This window comes from Schistocerca americana, chromosome 7 (genome assembly GCF_021461395.2).
Source record: "Schistocerca americana isolate TAMUIC-IGC-003095 chromosome 7, iqSchAmer2.1, whole genome shotgun sequence".
Lineage (NCBI taxonomy): Eukaryota > Metazoa > Arthropoda > Insecta > Orthoptera > Acrididae > Schistocerca > Schistocerca americana.
The window spans coordinates 541,184,817-541,197,256 of record NC_060125.1 but is presented as its reverse complement, the minus strand read 5'-3'; the positions used below and the strand labels follow the sequence as shown (position 1 = coordinate 541,197,256).

The 12,440-nt window shown below is 36.7% G+C and overlaps 1 protein-coding gene across 1 annotated transcript in view; it reads right to left on the bottom strand.

The window, feature by feature from the left end:
- Positions 1–431, bottom strand: part of LOC124622272 (putative oxidoreductase GLYR1 homolog) — a 262,085-nt gene extending 261,654 nt beyond the window's left edge. The window contains exons 1-2 of the mRNA XM_047147935.1: positions 136–431; positions 3–39 (exon numbers count right to left, since the gene is read on the bottom strand). Coding sequence (XP_047003891.1) covers positions 3–39; positions 136–170 — 72 coding nt within the window. The 5' untranslated portion in view covers positions 171–431. The remainder of the gene's footprint in view (positions 1–2; positions 40–135) is intronic.
- Between the last annotated feature and the right edge of the window lie 12,009 nt (positions 432–12,440).

The window sequence follows — 12,440 nt, the reverse complement described above, 5'->3', positions numbered from 1 at the left end:
ACCCGTCCAGGCCATGGAGAAAACCCCTTCATTTTTGCCCTGGAATAAGATTCCACGTTATAAACACAGCACATATTTCAATTTTAAACACTAAATCATTCCTAATATCACTATGTTCGAACAATTTTCGCTCACCACACTAAGTCTCCCAGTTTGAACTCCTCCGCCATATTCCTACACGATCTCGACTGCGACTGATAGGAATTCTGGGAGCAGCGTCCTTTTCTTTACTTGTACTGCAACACCGCCGAGAGATTTGAAGTTTTGGCGCTTCGCGTACTTAGTAGAGAAAAATCTTAAAGATACGAAGTAAGGTATGAAAAACAGTTACAAACTATTTTTTTACAAGCGTTTGTTCTTCTATGTTGAAAAATTGCAGGTTAATAAAGCTAGCGCTCAAATCCAAACACAGCGCGGAAACGATTCTACGACAAACTGAGGTCATGTATCGCATAAGTATAGTTTGCTCTTCCTTCTGAAATGCTTTGCAACGACACAAGGTCGATCAATTGATCGATTCTGAACGGTCGACCTTTTGTATCTCAAAATGTGACAACAATAAATTTATTTATTTATTGGTGCTGAAAGAGTTACGGGTATTGTGTATTTTGAGAGAAGTTTTACAAAAAGTGAAGAGTTAGACATTATTTCACGCTTAGAATTACCCTGATCTGTGTATGTATGAAATTCCTTCTATCACCGAGTCCAGTAAAATATTATTGAACAGATAGCAGAAAGTTATCGACAACTTCTCTTATGCTGATTTGTGTAGTGTGGTACACTGGACAGAAAAGTTCTTCTTTTTCGTTTTAGGAATTAGGCTTTTAAACGTCGATTCACACTTAACGTAAAAAGGAACAAAAGGGAACGCGACATTCACCATAGCGGTAGACCGAACATCCACACAACGTCACTTCACTTAGACCAGTATACAGTGACCTCTATATGGAGATCACTGCCAGTATACCATTTGGGATACAAAATGTCGGAATAGAGTAACCGAAATAAAGATTTAGCAATCATAGTAAAGTCTACTAATGGCCAAAGTAAAATTCAAAATGCATTTTCTATTAATTTTCCATACTGCTGTGAAATAACATCCAATGTGAATAGACCTTTAGCTTTTTCCCTGTTCAAAAGTTCTTTTCATGACTGCTTAGGATTTCCCATGTCCATCCCTCCATATCGTTTTTAATCGAAAGACCGAGTGATACTGGACATAACAAAGCATCATGAACCGGAACGGAATAGAATATGCCATCTACCATGCAAAACATTAGAATTCTGAGGTAACGTTTATTAATAAAGTAACCAGGAATACTGGTAGACTTTATTAACGGTCAAAGCACAATTCACAGCGAAAGATCTTTTGTGGAGGAACTCAGTAAGTAAAAATAACTAAGACCTCCTGGTAGCTTCCGAATGTATTAGAAAACAGAACAATCAATGAAATTAAATACAAAATAGAGGCAAATCAACAGGGCCCAACGTTTAAAGTATATCGTTGAAATAACAGTACCAATGGGGTTTGAAAAGGAAGCACGAAGAGTTTGATTACGGAAACTCAACAAATCATATGGGAGAATCCGTGAATTCTACATGAATAAGTACATTTCCACACATTCAAATGTACATCTACATCTATACTCTGCAAACTACTGTGAAGTGCATTGCAGAGGCTAAGTTTCACTGTATCATTTATAAGAGTTTTCTCCCTTTCATTTCACGTGTGGTGTGTCGGAAGAAGGTTTAAATTCCTCTGTAAGAGCTGTTATTTATGTAATGCTATCCTCACGATATGTAAGGGCTTGTAGTACGGCATATTCCTAGAGTCATCATGCAGAGCTGGTTCTTGACACTTTGATAGTAGACTTTGTTGGGACAGTCTGCATCTATCTTCAAGAGTCTGCCTGGTCAGTTTTTTCATCAGCTCTGTGAGAACACTGTAATCAAACCTCGAGCTGTCTATATGGGTGAAATTGTATTTCTCGACAGAAAAGGGGATCTGGAAAACATTTTGATGGAAGAAAAAAAAAGAATATTCTGGACCCAGAAAATACTGAGTATAGATACACACTGAAAACCCGAAAAGTAGTAGAGAAATTATAAAATTTGGCAGCTGGCATTAGAAGACAAAGACATATTCAAACAATCCAACAATGAAACTAACACACAAACTTTTAAAGCAACATTAAAGAATATACCATGGATCCAACAAGTTAAAAAGGACTTAGAGAGAGGTCAGATCAAGCAGTAAAGGTAATAGACAGGAAGCTATTTGTTCAAAAGGTGTGCTGACAGACAATGCAGTCATAGAACAAGTTCTTTTAAATAAATAAAGAGAACAAGAGCTGTTTGGGAGATCAGGATACCAAACCAAAACGCACTGCATCGTCCAATAGGATCTTTAGGAATTTAATAATAATAATAATAATAATAATAATAATAATAGGACCTTTAGGAATTTAATAATAATAATAATAATAATAATAATTCCCGTGGAGGCCCGGGAAAAGAATAGGCCTCCGGTATGTTCTGCCAGTCGTAAAAGGCGACGAAAAGAACAAACCACTAATAGGGCTAACCCCCCTTTTAGTGTGATTAGTTGGTTCAGGACAGAACTAAAGAAGCCTCGGACAAGCGCCGTCATGGTCGGGGACGACGCTTGAACCCTATGCCCGCCCATAATGGTAACGACACTGCTAGAGAACTGGGAAATGATTTAAATCCAAATATAGGTGTTTTGCAGGATATGCTTCCTGCAACCACCCTAGAAGGAAAACAAAGACAGAGGATGAGATGGTCAGATGAAGTTAATCGACACCTCATGTTCTGTTATTACCAAGCAACAAACCTAGGAACCAACACAACTGGATACAGATCACAAGTATACACAACATTTATTACCAGATACCCAGAATTAAAATTTTTAACAGAACAACGACTAGCTGATCAGATCCGTGTAATAATAAAAAATAACAGGATACCCCAGTCAGAATTAGAAAACATCAAACAACAAGTACAACAAATACTGGAACAAAATAATGTGCAATCAGAAGAAGAAGAAAATACAGTAATGGACTCAAACATCCCAGAGCAAACAAACAAAGAACACCACGCACAAATTAAACAATCAGAGGAAAACGAAATCTTAAGACAGCCACCAGAACAAGCACAAATAGAACACGAAGTGACACAGATGTTAGATATAGAAGAAAAATTTCAGCTAACATATATAGAATACAAAGACACAAATACAGACATTAGACCATTCTTGCATAGACCACCAAATAACCCACAAGTCGAAACAACAATAAAAACTATCAACACAATCATACACAACAAAATAAATGAAAACACAACTATGAAAGAGTTACAACTACTGGTTTATATAGGAGCACTCACTACACTAAATATACACACTAGGCAGAGATCAGAACCAACCAACAAACAGAAGAAACCCACAAAACCAGCATGGCAACACAGGCTACATATCAGAATAGAAAAACTGAGAAGAGACATCAGACAGCTAACACAATTTATAAGAAATGAAATGTCAGAAAAAAAATCGAAAAAGGTTAGGTAAAATCTCACAACAAGAAGCGACAGAGCAATTAGACGAAAAGAAGCAGAAATTACAAGCATTAGCCAAACGACTCAGAAGATACAAAAAAAAAATGAAAATAGAAGGAAACAAAACCAAACATTCAATACAAACCAAAAGAAATTTTACCAGACAATAGATAACACACACACTAAAATAGACAATCCACCAAACATAACAGACATGGAACACTTCTGGAGCAACATATGGTCAAACCCGGTACAACATAACAGGCATGCACGATGGATACAAGCAGAAACAGACACATACAAGATGATACCACAAATGCCTGAAGTGATAATTTTGCAACATGAAGTCACCGAAGCAATTAATTCTACTCACAATTGGAAAGCCCCTGGAAATGATAAAATAGCAAATTTCTGGTTAAAGAAGTTCACCTCAACACATTCGCATCTAACTAAATTATTTAACAGTTACATTGCAGACCCATACACATTCCCTGATACATTTACACATGGAATAACATATCTGAAAACTAAAGATCAAGCAGACACAGCGAACTCAGCTAAATATCGCCCCATAACATGCCTACCAACAATATACAAAATATTAACTTCGGTCATTAAACAGAAATTAATGACACATACAACACAGAACAAAATTATAAATGAAGAACAAAAAGGCTGTTGCAAAGGAGCACGAGGATGTAAAGAGCAACTGATAATAGATACAGAGGTGACATATCAAGCTAAAACTAAACAAAGGTCGCTACACTATGCATACATTGATTACCAAAAAGCTTTTGATAGTGTACGCCACTCATGGTTACTACAAATATTGGAAATATACAAAGTAGATCGTAAATTGATACAGTTCCTAAACATAGTAATGAAAAATTGGAAAACCACACTTAAATCCAAACAAATTCAAATAATATCACATCACAGCCAAAACAGATTAAGCGTGGAATATACCAAGGTGACTCATTAAGTCCTTTCTGGTTCTGCCTTGCTCTGAACCCACTATCCAACATGCTAAATAATACAAATTATGGATACAATATTACTGGAACATACCCACACATACACATTCCCTGATACACTTACACATGGAATAACTTATCTGAAACCTAAAGATCAAGCAGACACAGCAAACCCAGCTAAATATCGCCCCATAACATGCCTACTAACTATATACAAAATATTAACTTCAGTCATTACACAGAAACTAATGACACATACAACACAGAACACAATTATAAATGAAGAACAAAAAGGCTGTTGCAAAGGAGCACAAAGATGTAAAGAGCAACTGATAATAGATGCACAGGTGACATATCAAGCTAAAACTAAACAAAGGTCGCTACACTACACATACATTACCGAAAAGCTTTTGATAGTGTTCCCCACTCATGCTTACTACAAATATTGGAAATATACAAAGTAGATCCAAAATTGAGACAGTTCGTAAACATAGTAATGAAAAATTGGAAAACCACACTTAATATCCAAACAAATTCAAATAATATCACATCGCAGCCAATACAGATTAAGGGTGGAATATACCAAGGAGACTCATCAAGTCCTTTCTGGTTCTGCCTTACTCTGAACCCACTATCCAATATGCTAAACAACACAAGTTATGGCTACAATATTACTGGAACATACCCACACAAAATCACACATTTGCTATACATGGATGGTCTAAAACTACTGGCAGCAACAAATCATGAACTCAACCAATTGCTATAGATAACAGAAGTATTCAGCAATGATATAAATATGGTTTTTGGAACAGACAAATGTAAGTAAAATAGCATAGTCAAGGGAAAACACACTAAACAAGAAGATTGCATATTGGATAACGACAGCGACTGCATAGAAGCGATGGAAAAAACAGATGCCTATAAATATCTAGGATACAGACAAAAAATAGGAATAGATAATACAAATATTAAAGAAGGACTAAAAGAAAAATATAGACAAAGACTAATAAAAATACTGAAAACGAAATTGACAGCAAGAAACAAAACAAAAGCTATAAATACATATGCTATACCAATATTGACCTAATCATTTGGAGTAGTGAAATGGAGTAACACAGACCTAGAAGCAATCGATACACTTACACGATCACAATGCCACAAATATAGAATACATCACATACATTCAGCAATAGAAAGATCTGCATTAAGCAGAAGGGAAGGAGGAAGGGGATTTATCGACATAAAAAACCTATATTATGGACAGGTAGACAATTTAAGAAAATTCTTTCTGGAACGAGCAGAAACTAGCAAAATACACAAAGCAATCACTCATATAAATACATCGGCTACACCATTGCAATTTCATAACCACTTCTACAACCCTTTAGATCACATAACATCAACAGATACGAAGAAAGTAAATTGGAAAAAGAAAACACTACATGGCAAGCACCCGTATCATCTAACACAGCCACACATCGATCAAGACGCATCCAACACATGGCTAAGAAAAGGCAATATATACAGTGAGACAGAAGGACTCATGATTGCAATACAGGATCAGACAATAAACATCAGATATTACAGCGAGCATATTATTAAAGATCCCAATACTACAACAGATAAATGCAGACTTTGCAAACAACAAATAGAAACAGTAGATCACATCACAAGCGGATGTACAATACTAGCAAATACAGAATACACCAGAAGACATGACAATGTAGCAAAAATAATACATCAACAACTTGCCATACAACATAAACTAATAAAACAACACATACAAGTATGCACCACAAAATGTACTGGAGAATGATGAATACAAATTATACTGGAACAGAACCATTGTAACAGATAAAACAACACCACATAACAAACCTGACATCATATTCACCAATAAAAAGAAGAAATTAACATAACTAATCGAAATATTCATACACAATACAACAAATATACAGAAGAAAACAGGAGAAAAAATTGAAAAATACATCCAACTGGCTGAGGAAGTCAAGGACTTGTGGCATCAGGATAAAGTTGACATCATACCAATTATACTGTCACCTACAGGAGTCATACCACACAATATCCACCAGTACCTCAACGCAATACAGCTACATCCAAACGTATATATACAACAACAGAAATCTGTAATTATTGATACATGTTCAATTACCCAAAAGTTCCTAAATGCAATGTAACATGTACCATACAGTTAAAAGGAAGTCACGCTTGATCAAGGTCTGCGTCACTTTCCATTTTTAACCAGACATAACGTCTGAGGCAGGAAACATAATAATAATAATAAAAGATTAAGAATATAACAAAGCACAAGATAAACTACTATAAAATTAATGAGTATAGGCACGACAGGTTAACATCGAATGTCAGCATATGACATCACATTTATCCCACCAGCATTAAGATCAAAACTCTCTACCAGAAAATGCTTGACATTTACATTCTATTGTGTTACATTCCGTTGGTGCTGTGTGAGAATTTCGCTGTTTGAAACATACTGTTGAATGTTTTGAATGTTACATTGTGTGATGTGCAGTGAGAAACATTCTTTATTTCTAAACCTTTATATGTGGTCATATCAGTAATTGAAGTATTTGTTTTATTTCTTCACAGACTGTATACATTTCTAGTTATGGCCTTATTGTTTCATTTCTGGTATGTAACATGTTGTTCCTCTTATGAATTTCATATTCGTGCTCTGTATTCGACTTAATGTTTTTTAGTTGGCACCCAGCATTCCTTACCATACGAAAGGAGTGGGATGACCGTAAATTTATAGATCTTAATTCTCGTATTTTGCCAAGTTTTTCCTTGAATCGGTCGTGCACAGCACCTGGAATTTATTCAAATATGAGCAGTATTGCTTCAAGATCAATATTAGCGTAATTTGATAAGCTAAATTGGGCCTCTGTAGCTTGCCCGTAAGGGAAATGGCGTTCGGCCCTGGGGTGGAGGCTCAAGATTAACTGACAGTGTGATCTAGTTCCCTCGTAGTAAAGACGGCATTGCAGCACTCACGATTTAGAGAAGAGAAGGGTATCACACGAGCCTCCTCCCCTCGTTTCCAATGGAGAAAGGCAGGGTGATAGTAAGATGAGCTCGAAACTTCCGCAAAATGGCGGCCCAAGGTGTCGGAGATAGCAGTAGGGTCCACGATAACATCGGCAGCTACGGTGAGGCCGGAAATGGGGGGATGGATCTTTGCCCCAGAGAGCCCTGTGGTTGGCCCACACGATAGAGCAAGGGGTGGAACCGTTAAAAGAACAAGTGAATGAAATCGAATCCGTGTGATGATGCTTGCTCTTATAGCGTATCTTCTGGAACAACTTAGTTTCATACTTGCTCTGTGCCACAGAATGTCGTTACCTATATTTTAGCTTTAGATATTTGAACATAGTATTCCTTCTGTAAGGTAAATGAAGCCCCGTATACTTCAGTAACTTTTTTCTCATTGATTTATGTAATTAATTTGTAATTTCTTCTTCTACATTTAGAGCTACTGAACCATGTTTACAATTTTTTTAGCGATTTTACTCGTTATTTATAGATAGTACATATGTCTTCAACTTTCTGCCTTCCATTCTTAGTTGTTACTATTTCAGATCGAATTGTATATACAGGATAAAAATGATAGTTCCTCATTCTTTGTTTGTAGAAAAAATAACTTCTATCGTCTACAGGTAGTGTTGTAAATGTATTTGCTAGTATTATTGTAAGAAAATAGCCTTTATTTCTAACTAATGATTGGCACTGGAAACAGCAATGTCTTGCATTGACAAATCACTATTTATGTTACTAACAGATATAGTTACTGCTTTTAACTCTAACTTATGTGTGAAAGTATAGATTCCATATTGATCTGACATAAATATGATCTGAACTGTTTGCTTAATATATACGCTTTCATGGATGTTGTCGATTTGAATTAGGCTGTATGGTGTTAAATCTTCTTTAGTGAAATAATCTTCAAAAGATTTTTCAGTCTGTTTCTCAGATTAATTATTGTTAAATGTTGTTAGCAGATTAGAATTAGGTTCATCTACTTCTTGTTTCCAGTTATCTCTTGTTAACTACACCCATATCTTCAACTCAATCATTAACAGTAACTAATTGGATAACAGGTAAACAGACTTAATTTTTCATTTCCTTAAGCAGAACTATTTTTGAAATATTCTTCATATGTTAATTCTTTGTAGATCTCAGTAGTGACTGTATCTATTGTTTTTCAAATGAGTTCCATTTATTACATTTAAAATTTCATAGATATCATTAAACCACCTTAAAACAACGAAACAAAACTGTCAACTTGTATATTTGCAAATACTTTGTATTATCGATTTTTCATAATGCATATAACACATCTGATCCCAGTTATTTAGCTAAAACTACTGGAAAATTTTTGCTTCAAATGAATGTAGTAGAATTTTGAGGACAGGTCGTGAGTGATGCTTGGATAGCTCAGTTGATAGAACACTTACCTGGGAAAGGCAATGGTCCCAAGTTCGAGTCTCGGTCTGGCACATAGTTTTAATTTGCCAGTAAGTTTCAATACCAACATATGCCAAGTAATAGGATCATGTTGAAAGAAAAAATTGCTGCTCAAACTGGTCATGTCATGAAATTTTCATTTTTCAGTGAAGAGTGCACTGATGTGAAGCTTCCTCACAGATTAAAATTGTGTGCCAGACCGAGACTCATACTTATAACCTTTGTCCTTCTCAGATGAGTGTATCACATTTGCTTGCGAAATGGGAAAGTCCCGAGTTCGAGTCTCCATTAGGCATGCAGTCCTAATCTCCAAGAAATTTTTTTATCATGATGTTCCTCAGCTCTGTCGACCTTAGCGAACTTCTGCGTTATCAGTGCAAGTGTTCTTTGTTCCATCTGTACTGGTGCATCTCTTAGATCATCCAATGGTGTGACGTTAACAGAGTAAATTTCTGGTTCCGCACACACACTCAATGGAGATCTCACCAGGCAGCACTGGCTTGCCTCATCGGTCACCCTAATCAATTTCACTATTAAGAATACTGCTTTCAGCACTCTTTACACCCTGTGGCATTTAGTTCACATTTTGTCCAACAACAATGTCAGTATCTTCAATGTCAACAGCTGAAAGCTCATCTTGAACATTTTCCATATTTGATATACTTATTGACTTCGAAGTCGTTATTTTCATACTTTCTACCCAATCGATTCTCTTCTATGTAACAGTCATAGCCATCACCTTGTGACCTACAAAAGGGGTAATATAATTTTTTAACAAAAACAAGATAGACACTTTCATCCCTTAAAAAAGTCACTACAAACACAAATAATCTCCCACAAGTATACACACAAAACCAAAAATACACAATAATGCACAACACACCACATAAGCTCAACACATAGTAAACAATTAAAAGCTGTCAAAGCAAAATCTGTGAGTGGACAAAATCAGAATTTTGTTACTCCTGAAAAGAAGATTATTAATTACACAACCTATATATCTGTCTGTTTATTGGAAAATTTCAGCGAGAATTCGAAAGATTCTAGTCAGGCATAAGCAAATAAAAGAGGGGTGTTAAATCTCCAAAGATTGTGTCAGCAGATGAAAAGTAGCTGTAACTCACTTACACTCACTCTGTTCAAACACCTGTGACAGACTATCACCCTTACTGTTCTTAAGCGACATTAATTAGGAGCACATTTAATAAACACACGTGATCCCAGCCTTCAATACCTGTTTGTATGACAGTGTGTGCAGTGCATAATACAAAGTAGCAGGCATGAAGTCAGAATATGAGGCTACAGACGAAATCACATGCTTAGAGAAAAAGGCTTACTGCTAACTGATATTCTTGTCTCACAACCAAACTCTGCCTGAAGAACTGTTAGTAGTAAGTGGTCACAAACCCTCTGAAATGGGACAGAATCTGGTGTGGCATTGGAATTCCAAAACAGTTTTATTTATTTTAAATTGTTCTTTTATTACAACGATTTTGTAATCAATAACCAAACTGAAACATACAAATAATATAAATTATTAAAAAAGCAAAGGGACATGGGATCAGTCAAACTGTCACCACTTGTGACAATTCATCTACGTTGTCCTTCAATACAAAAGAATTTACACGCACTAATTTGCATAGACACTTACATTTGGGAATAGCATTGCACGGTGTGAGAAATGTTGCAGGATTCAAGAAACAGTGAAAGGTTGGATGCATAAGAATCCAGCAGACATTTGTTCATCTACACAATGAGAAGAAAGCGACATTTTCCGTCACAACCAGTAACGACATGTCTGTAATGAAGCCAGCAGAGAAATTGTGACTTCATTTCATGCATGGGCACAAGTTCACAAAAATACATTAAATTAAACTTTGATCAAACTGGATAATAATGTCCAAGCGCGTCTGTGTTCATCTGACTATTCACTGAACAAACTCGTTCTAGCATTCATTAGCAAGATGGGAATAAGTGCACTCTCCCCACATGGATTCACACAAAAAAAGGGGGCAGTCGCAGCAATAAAAACAACGACAATAGATTGCAACAAATATTTATTTACTCTGGTAACCAGTTTCTTTCAAACATGACCATCTTCAGATCACTAACTCTAAAATTTACAAAACTGGCCAAGTATAAGCTAGTCGCCTTACGAACTAACATACAGCAACGAAGTTACAAGATAAAATATAAATTTACCTTTGGTGACCTGTGGAGCAAGTGCACAGGGCTGCTGTACATATGAAAACGTACCAGTCAGCAACTTTTGACTACTTGTAGATGCTAGTGGTTACAAGAGGAAAGCTCTGCCCACTGTTCCACATGTGGGCTGTAGAGTAAAGCAATGAGTGAAAAAGTACCTAATAGTTAGTGTACAACAGAAGGAAACCCATATTGTATATGCAAATGTAATGCAAGATTGATTTTCATAACAAATTCTTGTATGTTATAATATTTAAAAAGTGCATTAAAAATTTGAAAAGCCATTTGTAGCAACTAGAATTTGATAGAATGGTTACACTATGCACATTTTGATAAGTGTAACAGGCGATACGAACAGCCAACCAAAGATGTATAGAGTAGGACACCAATCGTTGCCATAGGGATGCACACTTGATATTCTTGGTTTCACAGCGGTAATACACTACATGATATCAAGAGTATCCGGACGCCACAAAAAACATACGTTTTTCATATTAGGTGCATTGTGCTGCCACCTGCTGCCAGTTACAACATATCTGCGACCTCAGTTGTCATTAGACATCGTGAGCGGGCAGAATTGGGCGCTCCACGGAGCTCACAGGCTTCGAAAGTGGTCAGATGATTGGGTGTCACTAGTGTCATACGTCTATATACGAGATTTCTACAATTCTATACAATCCTAGGTCCACTGTTTCCAATGCAATAGTGAAGTGGAAATGTGAAGGGACATGTACAGCACAAAAGCGTACAGGCCGACCTTGTCTGTTGACTGACAGAGACTGCTGACAGGTGGCTGGCCGTAGTGGCTGAGCAGTTCTAGGCGCCACATCTGGAACCGCGCGACCGCTACGGTCACAGGTTCGAATCTTGCCTCGGGCATGGATGTGTGTGATGTCCTTATGTTAGTTAGGTTTAAGTAGTTCTAAGTTCTAGGGCACTGATGACCTCAGAAGTTAAGTCCCACTGTGCTCAGAGCCATTTGAACCTTTTTTGAACTGCTGACAGTTGAAGAGGGTCATAATGTGTAACAGGCAGACATCTATCCATACCATCACAGAGGAATTCCATACTGCATCAGCATCCACTGCAAGTACTATGACAGTTAGGCGGAAGGTGAGGAAACTTGGATTTCATGGTCAAGCGGCTGCTCTAAGCCACAAATCACGCCAGTAAATGCCA